Genomic DNA, 25,360 nt, shown 5'->3' with positions numbered 1-25,360 from the left:
TCGATGTTATTTAATCTGTATATTGAGCAGGCAGTGAAGGAAACAAAAGAAAAATTCGGAATAGGTATTAAAGTCCATGGAGAAGAAATTAAAATTTTGAGGTTTGCCGATGACATGGGAATTCTGTCAGAAACAGCAAAGGACTTGGAAGAGCAGTTGAATAGAATGGACAGTGTCTTGAAAGGAGGATATAAGATGAACATCAACAAAAGTAAAACGAGGATAATAGAATGTAGTCGAATTAAGTCGGGTGATGCTGAGGGAATTAGATTAGGAAATGAGACACTTAAAGTAGTAAAGGAGTTTTGCTATTTGGGGAGCAAAATAACTGATGCTGGTCGAAGTAGAGAGGATATAAAATGGAGACTGGCAATGGCAAGGAAACCGTTTCTGAAGAAGTCGGGTGATGCTGAGGGAATTAGATTAGGAAATGAGACACTTAAAGTAGTAAAGGAGTTTTGCTATTTGGGGAGCAAAATAACTGATGCTGATCGAAGTAGAGAGGATATAAAATGGAGACTGGTAATGGCAAGGAAAGCGTTTCTCAAGAAGAGAAATTTGTTAACATCGAGTATAGATTTAAGTGTCAGGAAGTCGTTTCTGAAAGTATTTGTATCGACTGTAGCCATGTATGGAAGTGAAACATGGACGATAAATAGTTTGGACAAGAAGATAATAGAAGCTTTTGAAATGTGGTGCTACAGAAGAATGCTGAAGATTAGATGGGTAGATCACATAACTAATGAGGAGGTACTGAACAGAATTGGGGAGAAGAGGAGTTTGTAGCACAACTTGACAAGAAGAAGGGACCGGTTGGTAGGACATGTTCTGAGGCATAAAGGGATCACAAATTTAGCATTGGAGGGGAGCATGGAGGGTAAAAATCGTAGAGGGAGACCAAGCGATGAATACACTAAGCAGATTCAGAAGGATGTAGGTTGCAGTAAGTACTGGGAGATGAAGAAGCTTGCACAGGATAGAGCAGCATGGAGAGCTGCATCAAACCAGTCTCTGGACTGAAGACAACAACAACAACAATGTGAAACTTTGATAGAATCAGACAAGTCTCTGTCAGCAACAAGTCAGAGTACCCATTGCACTGTCAATTTATGTTGTGTGTACTTCAATATTCAATGTATCAGTTACAATACCCACAAACCATATGGCTATCACATCTGCTGGCATACTTGTATTAAAGCAAGCTAAATTTGTATGTTGTACAATATACGTGGACTCTTGCTTCTTCTATTACAACTGTTGTCTGAACTGCAAGATGCCTCCCAACTGATGTAATACAAACCTCATTTGATATTATTAGTAAAATACACACATCAGTTTTATCTACTAAGAAATTCATCAATGAAGCAGAAGCAGTTAGCCACCAACAAATCCTTTACACATCGCTTAAACTGTACTTAATTAGTAGTTAAACTTCTTATGGCTACCTGCAAGTTATTGGAACTGGACACCTTTTTGGACTAAAGTAAATGACTCTACTGATTCTTTGTACTGAGCTGTTGATTTGAAAACAGACCTATGGTCAAGGGGTAATGTCTTTGACTAGCAATTAAAACTTCCTTGGTCCCAGTTTAAGACCCCATAATTGCTTAAATTTTGAATAAAAATCATCAGCAGTGGCAACCAAAGTCTTCCAGAATGAGAAGTCACACCCATTCTGCCAAAGGCCTTGTCATAGAGGACGCATAAGCAGACAGGTTCAGGGACTCTTTAAACCTTGGGGTAGAAAACTGCTCCTAAAAAGCAGAAGAAACGGCAATGATCAAATGCATGAGGATGCAGAAAGCAATGGAAACCACTGCATTAAAGATACACAATATGTGTCCATAAGACATGAGGCCTGGAAAAATAATTGTTGTTATGCTCTCTCAAGTGGAGAAAGATTCTGGATTAGTTCTCCATTTGGGTCTCTGAGAGGGAAATGCCAAGAGGGAGTTGACCATGTGAAAAAGGGGGAATAATCAACAATAGGATAACAATCTGAGAGTTGGAGCTTGGAATGTCAGGACGCCAGAAGTTTTCACATGGTAGGGAAGCTAAATATTCTGGAAGGGGAAATGCTGTGGCTCAGTCTAGATATAGCGAGGTCGGTGAAATGAAACAGAAAGAAGACAAAGATTTTACATCAGACAAGTATAGGGCAATATTAACAGCAGCAGAAAATAATAATAATAATAATAATAATAATAATATTTATTCAACATCGAATAATCAAATACAATCCCTAGAAATAATACGGTTTCAGGACATCATACAGATTATTCTTCTGAATACGTCAGTTTATAAATTACAAACTAAAGATTTGTTTGTATTAATAAATTTTGCACTTTGATGGATTTTACATTTGGTAGTATACAATCACAATATTACAAATATTGTTTTTATCAACATTATATTAGTTGTAGATTACTTAAAACTATGAGTTTGACATATTTATGAAGCACTTTTCATACAGATATAGTACTCGTCTAGGGAATAAAAAGGGTTTTCAATTAGAATTCTTTATAGCTGATCTTTTAATTTGTTAGTAGGAAGGGTTGTGAGACTTTTTGGTAGGGCATTGGCTAGCTTCAGCCCAGCATGAAGTGCATTTTATTCATATAAAGCTGTTCTGTGGCTATTTACATGGTATCTGAACTTTTGCCTTGTATCCTACTGGTGCAGGTCACAGGTGAAATTTGGATTTCTTTGTTTCACAAGCAATATAACTTTCAATATGTATACACCTGTAATGGTAAGCACAACTAATTTTGGGAACAGATTACGACATGATTCGCGAGGTTTGGCAACACAAATAATTCTGATAACTTTTTTCTGTAATACTAATCATGTACGTATGAATATAATAGAGGGAAACATTCCACGTAGGAAAAATATATCTAAAAACAACGGCGATGTGACTTACCAAACAAAAGCGCTGGCAGGTCGATAGACACACAAACAAACACAAACATACACACAAAATTCAAGCTTTCGCAACCAAAGGTTGCTTCATCACAAAAGAGAGAAGGAGAAGGAAAGATGAAAGGATAAGGGTTTTAAGGGAGAGGGTAAGGAGTCATTCCTATCCTGGGAGCGGAAAGACTTACCTTAGGGGGAAAAAAGGACAGGTATACACTCGCACACCCACACATATCCATCCGCACATACACAGACACAAGAAGACATTTGTAAAGGCAAAGAGTCTGGGCAGAGATGTCAGTCGAGGCCGAAGTAAAGAGGCATAGATGTTGTTGAAAGACAGGTGAGGTATGAGCGGTGGCAACTTGAAATTAGCGGAGGTTGAGGCCTGGCGGATAACAAGAAGAGAGGATATACTGAAGAGCAAGTTCCCATCTCCAGAGTTCTGACAGGTTGGTGTTAGTGGGAAGTATCCAGATAACCTGGATGGTGTAACACTGTGCCAAGATGTGCTGGCCGTGCACCAAGGCATGTTTAGCCACAGGGTGATCTTCATTGCCAACAAACACTGTCTGCCTGTGGCCATTCATGCGAATGGACAGTTTGTTGCTGGTCATTCCCACATAGTATTCATCACAGTGTAGGCAGGTCAGTTGGTAAATCATGTGGGTGCTTTCACACGTTGCTCTGCCTTTGATCGTGTACACCTTCCGGGCTACAGGACTGGAGTAGGTGGTGGTAGGAGGGTGCATGGGACAGGTTTTACACCGGGGGCGGTTACAAGGGTAGGAGCCAGAGGGTAGGGAAGGTGGTTTGGGGATTTCATAGGGATGAACTAAGAGGTTATGAAGGCTAGGTGGACAGTGGAAAGACACTCTTGGTGGAGTGGGGAGGATTTCATGAAGGATGGATCTCATTTCAGGGCAGGATTTGAGGAAGTCGTATCCCTGCTGGAGAGCCACATTCAGAGTCTGATCCAGTCCCGGAAAGTATCCTGTCACAAGTGGGGCACTTTTGTGGTTCTTCTGTGGTAGGTTCTGGGTTTGAGGGATGAGGAAGTGGCTCCGGCTATTTGCTTCTGTACCAGGTCGGGAGGGTAGTTGCAGGATGCGAAAGCTGTTTTCAGGTTGTTGGTGTAATGGTTCAGGGATTCCGGACTGGAGCAGATTCGTTTGCCATGGAGACCTAGGCTGTAGGGAAGGCAACGTTTGATTTGTAATGGGTGACAGCTGTCATAATGGAGGTACTGTTGCTTGTTGGTGGGTTTGATGTGGACGGACGTGTGAAGCTGGCCATTGGACAGGTGGAGGTCAATGTCAAGGAAAGTGGCATGGGATTTGGAGTAGGACCAGGTGAATCTGATGGAACCAAAGGAGTTGAGGTTGGAGAGGAAATACTGGAGTTCTTCATTGTGAGTCCAGATCGTGAAGATGTCATCAATAAATCTGTACCAAACTATGGGTTGGCAGTCCTGGGCAACCAAGAAGGCTTCCTCTAAGCAACCCATGAATAGGTTAGCGTACGAGGGCGCCATCCTGGTACCCATGGCTGTTCCCTTTAATTGTTGGTATGTCTGGCCTTCAAAAGTGAAGAAGTTGTGGGTCAGACTGAAGCTGGCTAAGGTAATGAGGAAAGAGGTTTTAGGTAGGGTGGCAGGTGATTGGTGTGAAAGGAAGTGCTCCATCGCAGCGAGGCCCTGGACGTGTGGAATATTTGTGTATAAGAAAGTGGCATCAATGGTTACATGGATGGTTTCCGGGGGTAACAGACTGGGTAAGGATTCCAGGCGTTCCAGAAAGTGGTTGGTGTCTTTGATAAAGGATGGGAGACTGCATGTAATGGGTTGAAGGTGTTGATCTACGTAGGCAGAGATACGTTCTGTGGGGGCTTGGTAACCAGCTACAATGGGGCAGCTGGGATGATTGGGTTTGTGAATTTTAGGAAGAAGGTAGAAGGTAGGGGTGTGGGGTGTTGGTTGGGTCAGGAGGTTGATGAAGTCAGGTGAAAGGTTTTGTAGGGGGCCTAAGGTTCTGAGGATTCCTTGAAGCTCCGCCTGCACATCAGGAATGGGTACCATGGGTACCAGGATGGCCCCCTTGTATGCCAACCTATTCATGGGTCGCTTAGAGGAAGCTCTCTTGGTTACCCAGGCCTCCCAACTCAACGTTTGGTACAGATTTATTGATGACATCTTCATGATCTGGACTCACAGTGAAGAAGAACTCCAGAATTTCCTCTCCGACCTCAACTCCTTTGGTTCCATCAGATTCACCTGGTCCTACTCCAAATCCCATGCCACTTTCCTTGACATTGACCTCCATCTGTCCAATGGCCAGCTTCACACGTCTGTCCACATCAAACCCACCAACAAGCAACAGTACCTCCATTATGACAGCTGCCACCCATTCCACATCAAACGGTTCCTTCCCTAAAGCTGAGGTCTCTGTGGCAAACGAATCTGCTCCAGTCCGGAATCCCTGAACCATTACACCAACAACCTGAAAACAGCTTTCGCATCTCGCAACTACCCTCCCGACCTGGTACAGAAGCAAATAACCAGAGCCACTTCCTCATTCTCTCAAACCCAGAACCTCCCACAGATGAACCACAAAAGTGCCCCACTTGTGGCAGGATACTTTACGGAACTGGATCAGACTCTGAATGTGGCTCTCTAGCAGGGATACGACTTCCTCAACTCCTGCCCTGAAATGAGATCCATCCTTCATGAAATCCTCCCCACTCCACCAAGAGTGTATTTCCGCTGTCCACCTAACCTTCGTAACCTGTTAGTTCATCCCTATGAAATCCCCAAACCACCTTCCCTACGCTCTGGCTCCTACCTTTGTAACCGCCCCCGGTGTAAAACCTGTCCCATGCACCCTCCTACCACCACCTACTCCAGTCCTGTAACCCGGAAGGTGTACACGATCAAAGGCAGAGCAACGTGTGAAAGAACCCACGTGATTTACCAACTGACCTGCCTACACTGTGAAGCTTTCTATGTGGGAATGACCAGCAACAAACTGTCCATTCGCATGAATGGCCACAGGCAGACAGTGTTTGTTGGTAATGAGGATCACCCTGTGGCTAAACATGCCATGGTGCACGGCCAGCACATCTTGGCACAGTGTTACACCATCCGGGTTATCTGGATACTTCCCACTAACACCAACCTGACAGAACTCCGGAGATGGGAACTTGCCCTTCAGTATATCCTCTCTTCTCATTATCTGCCAGGCCTCAACCTCCGCTAATTTCAAGTTGCCGCCGCTCATACTTCACCTGTCTTTCAGCAACATCTTTGCCTCTTTACTTCCGCCTCGACTGACATCTCTGCCCAAACTCTTTGCCTTTACAAATGTCTTCTTGTGTCTGTGTATGTGCGGATGCATATGTGTGTGTGTGTGTGTGGGTGTATACTGTCCTTTTTTCCCCCTACGGTAAGTCTTTCTACTCCCGGGATTGGGATGACTCCTTACCCTCTCCCTTAAAACCCACATCCTTTCGTCTTTCCCTCTCCTTCTCTCTTTCCTGATGATGCAACCGTTGGTTGCGAAAGCTTGAATTTTGTGTGTATGTTTGTGTTTGTTTGTGGGTCTATCGACCTGCCAGCGCTTTCGTTTAGTAAGTCAATTCATCTTTGTTTTTAGATATAATAATGCACTTAGGTTGGCTTGAGTTGTTGCACCCCGTATTTCTACAGCATAGTTTAAGTTTGATGAGAATAGGGCATGATAAGTCATTTTTAGTACACACATATCCTTACAATATTTGCTAATCATATTTATAGCAAACACATTCTTCGACAGCTTACATGCTAAGGAATCAATATGCATGTCCCATTTGAGGCTGTCCTGGATTGTAATACCAAAGAACTTTGTCCATTTTTCCTTTTTTACAATGTCATTTCCTATGGATAATTTCATGTCAAATTCTATTTGTTTCCTTTGTGTCAAATTCCATCATTGCAGTCTTTGGAGCACTTACATTTAGATGGCTTTCATTAAAATACTTGACTATTTCATTAGTTATGCTGTTGCACAGTACCTCCAGACTCTCATAGTCTTTGTGTTTACACACTATTGATGTGTCATCTGCATACAATATTTTTATACAGTTGGGAGAACAATACTGTATATCATTAACATAAATCAAGAACAGAAGGGGTCCCAAGACAGAATGTTGAGGCACTCCATATTTTATATTAGTAATTTTAGATTTTAAGGACCCACTGTTTGTTTTAAGCAAGACAAATTGTTTTCTATTGCTCATATACGATTTTATTAGCTCATAGCCATTTCCTCTGATACCCAGGTTCTACAGATTGTCAAGTAATATGGTGATGTTGACACAATCAAAAGCTTTTTCTAGATCAAGGAACACTCCAGTTACATACTCCTTGTTCTCTATGGCCGTTATTATTTTGTCTATTAATTGTGCTGCTGCTACTGATGTTGACTTGTTTTTCATAAAGCCATTCTGATTTTCAAATATTAAATTGTGTTGACTCAGGAATGTCGTTAGTCTAGTATAAATAACTTTCTCAACTACCTTAGAAAATGCAGGTAAGATTGAGATGGGGCAGTAGTTTTCAGTTTTAGATTTATCATCTTTCTTGTAAATCGGGGTTACCTGTGCTATCTTTAGACTATCTGGGAAACAACCTGATGCAATTACATCATTTACTGCTGTGGCCATGGCACCAGATATGTTGTCCATGCATCTTTTCAGTGTACTGATAGACAATCCATCATAGCCTGCTGACTTTGTATTTTTTAAGGACATTACTATGTTTTTGACTTCCTTGTTATTGGTTGGGGCCAAGTATATGCTTTGTTTGATTGGAATTCCCCTATATCTATGCTGAAGATTCTTAAAATGGTCATTGACAGATTTTCCAACAGAAGAAAAGTACTCACTAAAAACATTTGCAATCTGACATTGAAATTTCATGATATGCCCTTTATTGGTTTATAGTAAAATCACTTGTTGATCTGTCCTTACAATTCCTAAAGCTATTTATTACTTTCCAAACAGCTAAACCTGTGTTTGTAGAGTTTCTTAACATTGTGGCTACATATTTACTTTTAGTTTCTAGCAGAATATCTTTATAGTAATCCTGATAGTTCTTAAAATTCTACCTTTAGTCTATTATTATTGTTATTATTTATCATTGCATATTGGAAAAGTCTAAGTTTCTCTCTTGCTGTTTTTACTTCATGATTTATCCAGTTATTTTTGTATCTTTTTGCAGTAATTTACTGTATAGGTCATTTCTGGACATGAGACATTGAAGCAATAATACAACTCTGATGAAAAATCACTGAAAGTAATGCTGGTTTTTTTTCACCCCATTGTAAGCTTTCCAGCAAACTGTTGAAATCTTTAACATTGCCATCATTGGTGATTCTTTTTGTCACATATTGTTTCTCTTTTCTATTGACATGAAGATTTTCAGCTTCTATCAATACCTGTACTGCGTGGTGGTCAGAAATGGCAAGCTTCAAAACTGATGCACTGCATGTAAAGTGCGACATGTTGGTTATAATGTTGTCAATGCATGATTTTACAATATTCACCTCTCTAGTGGGCTCATTTATCAGAAATGTTAAGTTAAATTGAGCTAGTATTAGCATTAGTTTTTTAGATACAGGGTCATTGGACAGCAAGTCAATGTTTATATCTCCAGTTAGTATTATGTTAACCCAGCCATATTTATTGCAGTGTTATTGTCAATGTCAACAAGCAGGTCATTAAGAACATCAAAGAAACTATCTAGGCTACCAGATGGAGGTCGATGAGTATCTAACAGTCATGGGAGATTTGAATGCAGTTGTAGGGGAAGAAGTAGATGAAAGGATTATAGGAGAACATGAGTTTGGTGATAGAGATGAGAGAGGATAAAGACTAATTGAGTTCTGCAATAAATTTCAGCTTGTGACATTGAATACTCAGCAGACAGCTGGGAGAGACAGGAAGATTCCAGATCGAATGTGTCATGGTCAGGCAGAGATACCAAAATATAATACTGGACTGTGAGGTGTACCCAGGACAGATATAAACACTGATCAATATTTAGTAATAAAAATGAGTAGGCTGAAGTCAGTAAGACATGCTTTAATAACTCTGTGGCTATAGATACTGTGACAATGAATAGCTCAATAAGCAGTTCATTTGAAGAGGAATGAACATCTATGAAAATGATGATCATAGAAGTCAGAAAGAAGAACATAGGTACAAGGAAGGTAATTGCAAAGAAAGCATGAGTAACAGAATAAATACTTTAGCTGACTGCATGCGTGCCAACTACTTGGCACGTCTGGGCTTGTGGGCCAGCATACATAATCTTGTGGGTGCACTGCATCCATGAAATATTTAGTTTGACAAAACAAAATAAAATAAATACCTCTCACTTGCCTTTATCAAAACATAATGAGCTACTAAAATGCTGAGATGAAAGTTAAAACTTCTGCCCTCTAAAACATATCTGTTTGTCTGAGATGTCACTGTGCAAATGCAACCAACACACTCCACACTCCCCCCTTCCTTGCCTTTCTCTGTCCAAGTTGAAGGCACTCCCAAGAATAACCACTGCACTGTACAATGAATGGGATCTTATCTTTTTGGCTTGCTTTCATGTTTTGTTACAAGTGGCATGCTACAATATGCTGACTCTATTCATCAACAATTGTTTTAAAATAACTGCTTGTCACTACTGGGCAATAATAAAGAATGATCTGAGATACAAGGAAGCTGATTGTTACAGACTATCTAAATAGTAATTTTCTTTTTAACATGACAGCAGTGTCATTTATGGTTTCAGTGAAATTGTTTTCGTGTAATGTGGATTGTTATCATTTTGTTTGTTGAGACAATGGTTTGAAGCACATGGGAGCTTATATTGTTGACTTAAGGGGTATTAGTGCATTGATAGCTAGCACAAAGTAGAGGTCTACTGACGGAATGCGGCGGTCACAAGCTCTTCGTCAGTCAAAAATTACCTCAGTGTTCAAACGTTGTGTGATTACTGGATGTGTGTGGAAAGCTGAAACACAATATTGAGAATTGCTTCTGTACATATCTCTTTATTTATATTGCATGGGAATTACAACACACTCCTTTAAATTTCTATTTCTATCTGCTGTAATGAAAGTTACGTTAGTTTATGATACATAACACATTTTATATTAGGAGGTAAAGATTTTTATTTTTGAAGATGGGCACACATCAAATATGATATGCCTCTGGATCTGTTGATTTGTCCAAATACATTTTAACCAGAGTTTGCTCTCATTTCTATTGCTTTTAAGTCAGGTGTAGTACTGACTGAGTTAGGGCAGTCTCAACATATGCTTGTAGTACCAGTATATTTTACTTCATCACAGCACAGATCTTTATGACACAGGTAGTGTTCATAAAAGATCATAAATGAAGGATAATTATTTTTAAAAATGTCGAGATTCCCCAGAAAACATATACTGCATTCCACCAGTGGTATGTACCCACAGAAATTTTGGAAAGTTGGTGCCCTTGCTTGACTGACAAAAGAAGGAAGCATAAAATGTTCAGGCAATTTCAGGAAGTCAGTTAGGAATGAAATAAATAGTAAGTGCTGGGAACCTAAGATCACACAACTGAATGAAAAAATATGAAGATATCAAAAAGAAATGATTTTCAATACAGAGTCAGCATATGGGTAACTCATAACCTTTGGTGAAACTAAAAGCAACAGTGATAACATTAAAAGTACATTGGGGATTTCTCTGTTAAATGCAAAGGAGATAGTGAATATTTTGAAGGAATACACTGAAGGTCTCTATGAGGTGGAGGATTCATATGATGATGTGATACGAGAAAAAGCAGTGAGAGCTGGTAGGGGATCCAGTATTAGAATCAGAATTTAGAAGAGCTTTGAACACTTAAGACCAAATAGGGCAGAAGAGATAGTTAACATTCTACTGGAATTTCTAAAATCACTGGGAAACCAGCAACAAAACGACATACGAGGGCTATCCACAAAGTACTTTACGTTTTGGAATTAAAATTAAATAAAGTATTGGAAATATTTTTTATTATTTACAGATGAAAGCCACACTTAAATACTACTTTTCTACATAGTTGCCATTTAAATTAAGGCACTTATCGTAGTGATGGATAAGCTTGGAAATTCCTTCGTCGTAAAATTCGGCCGCCTGCGCCTTCAACCACGTAATGACTGTCATTTGGGACAGAAAAGGTGTGATTTTTGTGGATTTCCTGGAAAGAGGCACTACAATAAACTCTCAAAGGTACTGGCAAACTCTGCACAACCTCAGAAGAGCAATACAAAACAAGCGCAGGGGAAAGTTGGGCTCAAAGATCCTGCTGATTCACGACAACGCCTGGGCCCACACGGCAAAAGCCACTCATGAAGTTCTCGAATCTTTTAAGTGGGAGTTGTTACCTCATCCGCCGTACAGTCCCGACCTGGCATCGAGGAACTTCCACTTATTCCCAGCAATGAAGAAGTGGTTGGCTATGCAGTGTTTTGATGACGACGCACAGCTTCAAGAAGAGGTAACCACGTGGTTGAAGGAGCAGGCGGCCGAATTTTACGATGAAGGAATTTCCAAGCTCGTCCATCGCTATGATAAGTGCCTTAATTTAAATGGCAACTATGTAGAAAAGTAGTATTTAAGTGTGGCTTTCATCTGTATATAATAAAAAAAATTTCCAATACTTTATTTATTTTTAATTCCAAAACGTAATGTACTTTGTGGATAGCCCTCATACAATCTGCTTATGTCCCATCCATCCAAGTAAGTGGTAAGAATAACATACAGCAAAATGGAAAAGAAAACTGAGCAGCTGACAGATGGGGATCAGTTTGGATCTGAATAAGGGAGTGGCACCAGAGAGGCAGTTCTAATGATGCAATTGCTAATGGAAGCAACACACATCCATAGGATTTGGCAACCTGGAAAAAGTGTTCAACAATGAAAAATGGTTCAAGATGTTCAAAATTCTGAGAAAAATAGAGGTAAGCCATGGAGAAAGAAAAGCTGACACACAGTATGAACAGGAGTGAAAAAGGAACAATGAGACAAGAACAAAGTTCCCGGATAAAAAAGTGTAAGACAGAGATGTAGTCTTTAGCCCCTGCTGTTCAATCTATACAGTGAAGAAAGAATGACAGAAATTAAAGGAAAGTTGAAGGGTGCAATTAAAATTCAAGATGAAAGGACATCAATGTCAAGGTTTGCTGATGGCAAGGCTATCCTCAATGGAAATGAAGAATTACAGGAACTGTTGAATGAAATTAATAATCTAACACTTTAATCACTAAAGGTGGTGGCATATTTATTACAGTAAGGTATTCAATAATATCCAGCAATGTTAGGATTGATTTGATTGATTGATTTTATTTCATGTTACACAGGTCCAACTGTGTTGGATTCACAAGGACATGGAAAGTGTTAGTTTTTTACAAATACAATTTGATGATCTTATAGCATATACAGACATTTGAGTACATAATTATATAAAAATTTATACAGTAAATTCTTTGAGCACCAAAACAGAAAAATGACTGTACATATTTTCTTAGTGTCATTAAAGCACTACAGAAAAAAACAGATACAGTGCACAAATGGATACAGAGTTTAAGTTAAATAAAATTCTTACTGGCATGATTAAAATTTTACAATTTATTTACTTAAAATTCATCTAGACCATAAAAACCTTTTTCTAGCAGAAATATTTTAGCACTTTCTTAAACTTACTCTTGTTATGAACCTCTGTCTTTATTTCAGGAGGAAGAGCATTGAAGAGTTTTGTTCCAGTGTAGTGGACATCCTTTTGCACCAAGCTCAAATTTCTATGCTCGCTGTGTATGTTGTTCTTCCTCCCTGTGTTATGCTCATAATAATTACTGTTTGGTTGAAATATCTCTATATTTTTACAGACAAAACATATAAAATATATATATTGGCATTTAGTTGTGTATATTTAAAGTTTTCGAAGGCTGTTTCTACGTGAGTCTCTTGGGTGCAATCCACATGTAACTCTTAAAGCTTGCTTATGAGCAATGAACACTTTCCTTGCTAGTGGCTGGTTGACCCAAAAAACAATGCTATATTCAATGAGTGATTGAAAATAGCCATAGTATGCTACTTCTGCAGTGTTAGGTTCAACAGATGTAGCGACAGCCCCTAAAGCATACATAGCAAAGATCAGTTCATTTTCCTGTCACTGTGCGCTCCAAGGAATTTTGTTGTTTCCATTCTTTCTATTGGCTGATTACCATATGTCACACTTATTTCTCTCTCTTTTTCTGTTTTTGTGCAGAACTGAATAAAGCTGGTCTTACTGGAATTTAATGAGAGACCATTCACCTTGAATCAATTAACCACATCTGAGAGTATGTGATTAATGGATTCCTCAAGATTACTATCTGGTCTAATGCCCATAAAAATTGTGATATCATCAGCGAATAATGTGAATTTACATGCCAGGCTTGTACATGATGGTAGATCATTTACAAAAACCAGAAATAATAGTGACTCAAGAATTGACCACTGAGGCACTTCAAATGTAATGGAACTCCATTCATAATGTGAGGAAACATCACATACACCACCTGAGCTATTCAAGACAACTTTTTGTTTTCTGTCTTGGAGATATGACTATAGCCAACTGCCTGCAACACCACTTATTCCTACTAATTCTGCTTTTTGCAAGAGAATCTGGTGCTCAAAACAGTCAAACACTTTAGACAAATCACAGAAGACACAAAGTGCTAGCATTTTCTCATTAACGGTTTCTAAAACTTCATTTGCAACTGCATAGATTGTGTCTTCTTTTGAATGGCACTTTTGAAAGCCAAATTGGCTCCTGCTGAGAACTGCATTCTTCATGAGATGATCAGTAATTCTTATGTGTATTAGACTTTCTAGAATTTTAGAGAAAGCTGTCAATCAAGAGAGAGGTTGATAGTTGATTCAGTTTTATTGTCATTTTTGTACAGGAGCTTCACTATGGCATACTAAAGTCTACTGGGAATAACACCTTTCTGAAGACAAGCATTGGAAATATGACAGAGAATGTCCCTTATGCACATAAAAGAATATTTCAATAAATTACTAGAAATATTATCAACTCCTGCAGAGTTCCTGCTTTTTAGAGATGTGATGATTTTTCGAATCTCATCTAGAGTGACAGGATTAAGGCATATTTCTGGAATTGTGTTTGAATATACAGCTTGACAAAGAGTTACAGCTTTAGAAACATTGGGCTTGCAACCAATCTGCTGATTTACTGTTAGGAAATGTTTATTAAAAATTTCAGCCATACTTTTGGGGATATCTACTAGGGTACCTTATATCTGATTTTATGTAGATCTTGTTTATTTGTTGTATCTCTTCCTGTTTCTTTTTTTTTTTACAATGCTCCCAATTTTCTTTATTTAATTATTAGGATTATCTATTTCCTTCTCATAATAAAGAGCTTTTGATTTGTGTATTCGTTTCTTTAAAATTTTGCGGTATAACCTACAGTGTTCATATTGTTCTACATCTTTAGGTAATCTTATTGCAGCATAAGTTTCCAATTTAGTTTTACATTACTGTTGTATACCTTTTGTCATCCAAGGCTTACTTACAGAATTGGAAGCACTGTTTCTGACCCATTTCTTTAGAAATTTTTCTTCAAAAAGAGCACAGAATTCATTAATAAAACAGTTAAAATTGGCATCAATATTATCAAGGCTACATACTGAAGACCAGTCCATTTGCTGCAACATGTGGTTGAAAGTTTTCTTTGCCGCTTCATTCATTAAGAACAGTACTGTAAGTGCAGAATGGTAGAACACAGAGTTTCAGACTAGCAACTTGCAAGCAACTGGGTAAGGCACTGTTTTCCTCCATCCCCATTTCTTGGATGGCCCGCTCATCCATATACATTGGACAATCTCGAGAGGAGGCGGAATGGTCGCCATTATAATTGGTACAGCAGGGAGAAGGAGGTGGACAATCACCCTCACGAGCATCGCTACCACAGGTTACACATTTGGCCAGGTGTCGACATGACATTCAAGTGTGGTTGTAATGGAGGCACTGATAGTAGCACATCAGGTTCAGAATGTATGGTCGTTTTATGATAACTTTGTAGCCTTCTTTGATCTTTGACAGAAGCACCACTCTATCAAAAGTGAAGAAAAGAGTGTGTGTGGTTACTAAGGATTTATCTATCTTTTTTTGTCACCTGATGGACTCCAGTGACACCATAACAGCCAACTTGCCACACCTTCGAAACTTCCTACCAACTCCAGGGCATAAACATACCCGTAACACTGTTGTTAACCTTTCCACCAAAATCCCTCAGCTCCACAGAACTTTCAGTCCTATCTAAAGGCCTCACCTTTAGTCCTATGCCCAAATTTAAGTTTGCTGGATTTGTCAAAGATCTGCTCTCCTCCTTCCAGTTACGGCAATGTAGGCCCTTCTTTGCCACCAATCCCTCCAACCAAAACCGCCATAATTCTGACATTGACTCCTGCCTCTTACAACTCATACTGCCAACCAACTATCAACAGATGGGGTTTCACTAGGCATGGCCTACACCTGAACAGGACTGGGAAGGGAAGATTGGTATGGCTGATTCATGAAAGTATAGGGGATGGATCTCGGGCCACACATGGTCAAATACCTGTTGTCATGGGTAGGAAAAGTAGGTCTTTTTTGGATAAATCCAGACAACAAGTTTCCCTGCCTAAAGAGTATCTCCAGCACTTTAAAAAATACTGAAACAATCACTCACAAGACAAATTTTAACACCTCAAACATCACATATACCAGATGTCACAAAGAAAAACAAACCATTGGAAAGAGTAACATGGGGCATTTCACAGACTTAACAACCCTCCATCAAAACATGCAATCAATAAAAAAAATACAACTATTAGAAGTTGAGCTCCACTCTTTGAACTGCACAGTAGTTTGTATCACTGAGCACTGGTGTAGAGACACAGAAATCCACCATGTAGTATTATCATTATATGAAAAGGAAGATGGCGCCGATAGAAGAGTGTTGTGACACATCTCAGTCCTCAAAAAAGGTTAAATTAAATAGTTCATCGTGTAGGGAATGTTCGAAACGCGTCATGAAAGGCATCTTTTGTGTGAAGTGTAACTACTGGTTTCATGAAAAATGCGCGAAAGTGAATTTAAAACTCATAAAAGACGAGTTTCCATGGTCGTGTCCACATTGTTTGCGTATGGAGACGGCCGAACTCGTAAGTATCGTGAACTCAAAAGAAGAAATTATTAAATTGCTTCAAAGTGACATTGAAGCGCTGAAGGCGGAAATTTTAGCATTGAAACAAGAAAATTCTGAACTGGTTATTGAAAGAAAATCCTGCTTGTGTAGAATTCAACCCATTACTGAACAAAGTGGCAAACATCCGCATTTGTGTAATACGGCAAATAATACAACAGAGAACTCTGTCAGTGAAACAAGTGATAAGTATAAATGGAAAACAGTTTCCTATAATAAGAAGGGCAAACGTAAAAGTGCAACGAACAAAGAAGATGACAAAAACGATTTTCTGTTAATAGGTGATTCTATATTAAAAAATGTTATTGTGCCGGACTGCAAGGTCGATGTTCGACCTGGAATCCGATCGCATCAGCTCAACAAACACTTTAAGAATGTATTGTCCACGAAACGAAACACGGGCGAAACTGGTAACAAAACTTTAAGTACCGATGATTACAGAGGTGTCTTAATCCACGTGGGCACAAACTCCATCCGCAGTAACAGTGAGGAAGAAATCGTGAATGAAACGCGGAATCTGATTAGATCAGCGAAAACTGTATACCCAACAGCCAGGCTGGTAATTAGTGGAATCATTCATCGAAGATCGGTAAGTGATACTTACATCAACAGGATAAATACCGGCATTAGGGAACAGTGCAACAGACTCGGTGCAGTATTCATTGACCCAAACAAATTCTTAAACTGCAAGTGTCTGGGAAAAGACGCCCTGCACTTGAATAGATTAGGCTCTGTGAACCTTAGTAAAATGTTCATAGACGTGTGTAAAGTCCTAAGAAGCAAGGGAAACTAATTCATTGTGATAGGGGTGACAAAGAAAAAATTCAAACTGAAAATAAAAAGTTTAGGTACCAAACAAAGGATGCACGCGAAATAACTAAAAGAAAAAATGATCTATTGATGCACTTGAATATAAATGGCTTAGGGGCAGAACTACCAAATCGTAAATTCTCAAAAATCGACGAACTAAAAATTCTGCTTTCAGAATCCGTAAATATTAAAATAATCTGCCTAAATGAACACTGGTTAACAGAAGATAGTATAAAAGTACTAAATAGTATTAATAATTATAAGGTAGCTGCTAGATTTTGTAGAATAAGCAAATCTCGTGGAGGTTCCTGCATTCTTGTCAATTCTTCCATAAGTTATACAGTAAGAGATAGTTTTAATTATTTAAATGAAGAGAGCGTGTTTGAAAGTTGCTCTGTAGAGCTGAGTGATCTGAATACATTGGTTATAGCAATCTACAGAATTCCTGGATGTGCGGTAACAAAAGTGTTTTTAACCAAATTCGAATGCCTCCTGGAAAAACTCCAGAAAGAAAGTAAGAAAAAAGTTGTTATAGCAGCAGACTTCAACTTAAATGTCTTAGTTGAAAGCAATGATTCCACAAAATTTCGTGACTTAATTCAGAAATCTGGTTTCAAGCTAAATTTTTCTGAAGGCACTAGGGAAAACAGCAGATCAGTGACCTGCATTGATAATATTATTACTAACTACATATTTGACAGTGGAAATAAGCACAAATACTGCTTAGACTTGGGTATTTCAGATCACTCAGCTCTGTTTATTGAGCTCCCAAAAGCAAATAACCTAAAGTCTCCAGAAGTGTGTATAAAAAGGGATCTCAGTAAAAGTAAAATGGATTTATTCCGCAGTAAATTAAGTATAATAAGCTGGCCTGTAGACTACAATAGTTCAAGCTCGATTAACTATGACAAATTCTTAAATTGTTTCTTAGAGGTATTTAATGAATCATTTCCTCGTAGATATAAGCAAAAGAAGGTTAATGGTAAACTCAAATGGATTACAACAGGAATAAAGATCTCTAGTGCCAGAAAGAGAGAGCTCCACAATGAGTTAAAATCAAACAGAAATCCAGATTTTGTCATTTATGTCAAACAGTATAAAGCTGTATTTAGGAAAAAATGGCAAATAATAAATTCATACGAGAACACAGATATAAGACAAAAGCAGTGTGGTCAGTTGTTCAGTCTGAAATAGGAGCCAAAGTAAAAATTCATGAGATTTTGAAAATTAGACATGAAAATGAAATTATAGTAAACCCTGTTCAGATGTCAAGTTGTTTCAATGAATTCTTCCTAAACGTAGTAAGATCGGATGTGGATATGACATTCTATCAGGGCATCACAAATTTGGAAAACAGCCAGAACACATCTTTTAAACAATTTGAAAAAAATAACCCAAAGGGATGTGGAAAAGGAAATATTGTCTCTAAAAAACAAAACCTCACATGGGTGGGATGAAATAACAACATCTGTAATCAAGTATGTGTATGATATTATTTCCCAACCACTGTCAACTATTATAAATCAATCTTATGAACAGGGATGCTTTCCAGAGGTATTGAAATATGGTGAGATCAAACCTCTATTCAAGAAAGGATCGACAGAAGATATGGGGAATTACCGCCCTATCTCTCTCTTGCCGGTCTTCTCTAAAGTGTTTGAAAAGATTGCAGCAAAACAAATTAATAACTTTCTTACTGTAAATGATATAATTTTTAAAAACCAGTTCGGATTCCAACAGGGTAAAAGCACTGCGAATGCTATAAATGAGTTTATCCAAAAAATATGCTCCACGTTAGATAAAGGTAGAAAGGTCACAGGTATTTTCTGTGATCTGACTAAAGCTTTTGATTCAGTGAACCATGCATTACTCCTCCACAAATTACAGATGTATGGAATCAGAGACACTGCTTTAAAATGGTTTAGCTCTTACCTGTCAGGTAGGAAACAAAGAGTAATTTTAACTTCAAATGGGACCAATTATTCATCAGACTGGAAAACAGTTCCCCAAGGAGTCCCACAAGGTTCGATATTGGGTCCCTATCTGTTTCTTTTTTACGTAAATGACTACCACTTGCTATTGATGTTCATTCAGTCTTATTTGCTGATGATACATCAGTTCTAATTGAAAATGAGGTATCTGAAAATATTCCAGAAAAAGCCAAAAACACTTTAGAAAAACTTGAATCTTGGTTCTATCAAAATGGACTAAAACTAAATGTAACTAAAACCAAAATGATGCAATTTGAAGCTAAATCAGTAGAAAGGAGTGAAATAAAGATAACTTGCAATGATCAGGATATCACAGAAGCAAACCACGTGAAGTTCTTAGGCCTAAATCTTGACAAAAATTTAAATTGGAAGGTACACATAGATTACTTAGCAAATCAACTGAACAACTTAGCATTTGCAATGTGTATTTTGTCAGGTGCCACAAACATAGATACCAGAAAGATAGTTTATCACTGCTACTTTGAGTCAGTTATTCGTTATGGCATAATCTTCTGGGGAAATTCAGCAAATGTCACTAGGCTCCTAGTATTACAAAAGAAAGTAATTAGAAACATGTGTGTTGCAAAAAAACGGGAATCCTGTCGACCACTGTTAAAAAATTTAAAAGTACTATCTATCCCCTCACTTTACATATATGAGATGGTGGTGTTCCTATATAGAAATCAACATACACTAGACAATTTCCGTTTTGACCACAACTACAGCACTCGCCACAGAGATAACTTCAAACTTCCAACACATCGTTTAAAACTTTATGCCCAAACGCCAGAGTATATGGGGTTAAAAATTTTCAATAAAATAAAAGGCAGTAATATATTTAAAATGGAGATTGGTTCACTGAAAAGATTGCTCTTTACTCTCCTGGTGGAAAAGTGTTATTATTCTGTCGATGAATTCATTGAGGACAGCTTCACAATCTGAACACAGGGATTGTAATACATGTATTATTTTATGTACATGTGTAGCTGTAACTTAGAAATGTAAAATATAATGTAAACTTTTGTAGTTCTCTTAAAAAAGTGAAATAAGTTTCTTTTGTAAACCTTGACATGTCTCCTGTACATCAAATCAAATGATTTGAAAATTGTATGTAATGAGATGAATAAACCACATAACATAACATAACATAACTCTTACTGCAGAACTACTTCAAGGGGTGGGGGATCATGTATTTATATCAGAAAAGGAACACAGTTAAAATCAAGACATGACCTTAGTACCGTAAGTGAAGAGAAACACTTTGAAATATCAGCTATTGAATTAACAGGGCTTGATATCACCAAGAAATTAATCATTTTGTGTTTGTATAGATCTCCCAGTGGTAGTGACGACATTTTATTCAATAAGTTAACAGAAGTTCTAGATAAAGTCCCAAGTACAAAGGTCAACATAATTCTGTGTGGGGACATTAACATCAATACTAACATCATAAATGAATCCAGCAGCACCTTCATAAACATCCTTCAAAGTTTTGGCATGTCCATATTGGTCAATAGTGCAACAATAGTTATCACAACAACTTCATCAGTAATTGACCATGTGGCCACAAATATGGACAGGGAAAAATGTGATGTAGCTCTAAAAGATCTCAGACTATCAGACCATCTCTGTCAAATAGCAACAGTAAAGTCAGGCAGTAATCATTCCCTAAACTACGAGCCTACAAATGACATCTATCAGAAATCAAAATAAAAGATTTTTCAAAAGAATTAGAAAAACAAATCTGGGATGAAATGTATAAGGAAACCAATGTAAATATGAAATTCTATAAATTCTCCACATTGTTTAAATTATACTTTGAAAAGTCATTTCCAAAAGTATGCATGTCTGCATCAACATCCACAAAAACACATTTAAACACCTCAGTTCCATGAAAAAGATTTGCAGTGATCCAGAATTCTTAAATTTCTATCATAGATACAAAAAGATCTGTAGGAAGGTGCCGATTGCTGCAGAAAGGTCATTTAATGACAAAATAATATATAATGTAGAGAATAAAAGCAAAGCAGTCTGGGATGTTATAAAAAGGGAAACAGGGAGAGGCAAACAAATGGAGAATAACATACTGCTAAGGGAGGGGGATAAAGTAATAAGTGATCCACAGCACTTAGCAAACTATGTAAATGAGCATTTTTCAAGTATTGCAGAGAAGCTACAGCAAAAATTCCCCACAAATAAATATAACACCTGTAAATAATGTTGCACTAAATACAATGATGTTACTTCCAATCACAGAGAATGAAGTCAGCAAAACAATTCAAAAACTAAAAAATAAAAAGTCTGTATGCTTAGATCAAGTACCAATGTGTGTACTGAAACAATGCATAAGGATTATACAAGGTCCCTTAACAAATGTAATAAATGAATCCTTCACATTGGGGACATTTCTAGAGCAGTTAAAACAGGCAAGAGTTGTACCTTTGCTTAAGAAAGGTAATGCAGAAGACATAGAAAATTACCTGCCAATTTTCCTGCTGCCAGCATTCTCAAAATTATAGAAACAATTATGAAAGACAGATTAATGAATTATCTGAATAAATACAAAATTTTAATCGAATCACAGTTTGGTTTCCGAAGTGGCAAAAATACGGAGTCAGCCATAGTAGAATTCACAAAAGTTGTACTTGATGCTCTTGATAAAGATCAGTGTGTCACAGGCATATTTTTGGATCTTTCAAAGGCATTTGATACAGTCACCCACAAGATTCTATTAAATAAATTAGAAACACCAGGAATAAGAGGGGTAGCTATAGACTGGTTTCGATCATACGTAACAGATAGGGTACAAAGAGTAGAGATAATACATACTTCAAATAGAGCTAAACATTTAGGAAAACACTTATCAGAACCAAAATACATTAAAATAGGGGTTCTGCAAGGCAGCATATTAGGACCAATACTGTTCCTGATATACATCAAATAGTGTTACTCATGGTGAAAAAATCCTCTTCGCTGATTATAGACACTGAGAAAACAAGAGAACTTGTTGCTGAGAAAGCAAATCAAACTCTCAAGGAAGTTTATGATTGGTCAATAAGTAATAAAGTGACATTGAACATAAAGAAAACTAATGCCATGAATTTCGGTTTGAAGAGGAAAAATGACAATGTTAAATTAAATGTAGATAGCACATCTATAGACTGTGTAACAACTGCAAAATTTCTATGAATGAATATTGATTCTCAGTTGAAGTGGTGTGAAAACACAAAGGTACTTGCAAACAGAATGTCATCAGCATGTTATGCCCTTAGAATCCTATCAGTGTGTAACATGCAGTGTCTTTTAGTTACATATTATTCATATGTGCACTCAGTTCTTAGCTATGGAATTCTTTTTTGGGGAACAAATGCACAAAATATGGACACAATTTTCTAACTCCAGAAAAGAGCCATAAGAATAATAACCAAAAATACTAGTCGAGCTCATTGTAAAGATCTGTTCAGAACAGTGGGGATTTTAACTGTTCCATGTGAATACATTTACCAGTCAGTTGCACACATCAAAAATAACATTGGTAATTACTGCAGAAACAGCTCTGTCCATGACCATGCAACAAGAGATAGACTCAACTTACATTTACCAAGAGAAAATAAACATAAAACTCAAAACAGCACTTTCTAGCAAGGAATAAAACTGTACAATAAATTACGTAAAGAGATTAAAGAAACTGCCAAAATACACTTATTTAAAAAGACAGCTAGAAAGTACCTGTTATGCAATACATTTTATTCATTGAAGGATTACTTATTTAAAACAGAGTAGGGGTTTGATAAAGAATGTTATACAAATAAATAATAAAAATAATAATAATAAACCCCGTGGAGGACCGGGAAAAGAATAGGCCTCCGATATGTTCTGCCAGTCGTAAAAGGCGATGAAAAGAACAAACCACTAATAGGGCTAACCCCCCTTTTAGTGTGATTAGTTGGTTCAGGACAGAACTAATGAAACATTGGACAAGCGCTGTCATGGTCGGGAATGATGCTTGAACCCTATGCCTGTCCACAATGGTAACGACACTGCTAGCCACATGGAAAATGATTTAAATCCAAATAGAGGTGTTTTGCAGGATATGCTTCCTGCAACCACTCTAAACACAACTGGATACAGATCACAAGTGTACACAAAATTTATTACCAGATACCCAGAATTAAAATTTTTAACAGAACAACGACTAGCTGATCAGATCCTTGTAATAATAAAAAATAACAGGATAACCCAGTCAGAATTATAAAACCTCAAACAACAAGTACAACAAATACTGGAACGAAATAATGTGAATCAGAAGAAGAAGAAAATACAGTAATGGACTCAAACATCCCAGAGCAAACAAACAAAGAACAATACACATCAATTAAACAATAAGAGGAAAACAAAATCTTCAGACAGCCACCAGAACAAGCACAAATAGAACACGAAGTGACACACATGTTAGGTATAGAAGAAAAATTTCAGCTGACATATATAGAATACAAAGACACAAATACAGACATCTGAAATGTCTGCTTGTGGCTGTGTATGTGCTGATGGATATGTGTGTGTATGCGAATGTATACCTGTCCTTTTTTCCCCCTAAGGTAAGTCTTTCCGCTCCCGGGATTGGAATGACTCCTTACCCTCTCCCTTAAAACCCACATCCTTTCGTCTTTCCCTCTCCTTCCCTCTTTCCTGATGAAGGAACCATTGGTTGTGAAAGCTTGAATTTTGTGTGTATGTTTGTGTGTCTATCAACCAGCCAGGACTTTTGTTTGGTAAGTCACATCATCTTTGTTTTTAGATAAATTATTTAACATACATTGCAGACCCATACACATTCCCTGATACATTTACACATGGAATAATGTATCTGAAACCTAAAGATCAAGCAGACACAGCAACCCCAGCTAAATATCACCCCCTAACATGCCTACCAACAATATACAAAATATTAACTTCAGTCATTACACGGAAATTAATGACACATACAAACACAGAACAAAATTATAAATGAGGAACAAAAGGGCTGTTGCAAAGGAGCACAAGGATGTAACGAGCAACTGATAATAGATGCAGAGGTGACATATCAAGCTAAAACTAAACAAAAGTCGCTACACTACGCATACATTGATTACCAAAAAACTTTTGATAGTGTACCCCACTCATGGTTACTACAAATATTGGAAATATACAAAGTAGATCCTAAATTGATACAGTTCCTAAACATAGTAATGAAAAACTGGAAAACCACACTTAATATCCAAACAAATTCAAATAATATCACATCACAGCCAATACAGATTAAGCGTGGAATATATCAGCGAGACTCATTAAGTCCTTTCTGGTTCTGCCTTGCTCTGAACCCACTATCCAACATGCTAACTAATACAAATTATGGATACAATATTACTGGAACATACCAACACAAAATCACTCATTTGCTATACATGGATGATCTAAAACTACTGGCAGCAACAAATCAACAACTCAACCAATTACTAAAGATAACAGAAGTATTCAGCAATGATATAAATATGGCTTTTGGGGCAGACAAATGTAAGAAAAACAGCATAGTCAAGGGAAAACACTCTAAACAAGAAGATTACATATTGGATAACCACAGCGACTGCATAGAAGCGATGGAAAAAACAGATGCTTATAAATATCTACGATACAGACAAAAAATAGGAATAGATAATACAAATATTAAAGAAGAACTAAAAGAAAAATTTGGACAAAGACTAACAAAAATACTGAAAACAAGACAAAAGCTATAAATGCCTATGCTATACCAATATTGACCTACTCATTTGGAGTAGTGAAATGGAGTAACACAGACCTAGAAGCACTCAATACACTTACATGATCACAATGCCACAAATATAGAATACATCACATACATTCAGCAACAGAAAGATTCACATTAAGCAGAAAGAAAGGAGGAAGGGGATTTATCGACATAAAAAACCTACATTATGGACAGGTAGACAATTTAAGAAAATTCTTTATAGAACGAGCAGAAACTAGCAAAATACACAAAGCAATCACTCATATAAATACATCGGCTACACCATTGCAATTTCATAACCACTTCTACAACCCTTTAGATCACTTAACATCAACAGATATGAAGAAAGTAAATTGGAAAATGAAAACACTACATGGCAAGCACCCGTATCATCGAACACAGCCACACATTGATCAAGACGCATCCAACACATGGCTAAGAAAAGGCAATATATACAGTGAGACAGAAGGATTCATGATTGCAATACAGGATCAAACAATAAACACCAGATATTACAGCAAGCATATTATTAAAGATCCCAATA

General features: G+C 37.5%; 1 protein-coding gene across 1 annotated transcript in view; it reads right to left on the bottom strand.

Moving 5' to 3' along the window:
- The window catches only part of LOC124593766 (venom protease-like), a 175,324-nt gene extending 166,868 nt beyond the window's left edge, over positions 1-8,456 (bottom strand). Inside the window, exon 1 of the mRNA XM_047132115.1 lies at positions 8,294-8,456. Within this exon, the coding sequence (XP_046988071.1) occupies positions 8,294-8,456 (163 nt within the window). The remainder of the gene's footprint in view (positions 1-8,293) is intronic.
- Between the last annotated feature and the right edge of the window lie 16,904 nt (positions 8,457-25,360).

This window comes from Schistocerca americana, chromosome 2, assembly GCF_021461395.2.
Source record: "Schistocerca americana isolate TAMUIC-IGC-003095 chromosome 2, iqSchAmer2.1, whole genome shotgun sequence".
Classification (NCBI taxonomy): domain Eukaryota; kingdom Metazoa; phylum Arthropoda; class Insecta; order Orthoptera; family Acrididae; genus Schistocerca; species Schistocerca americana.
This window is presented reverse-complemented; position numbering and strand designations above follow the sequence as displayed.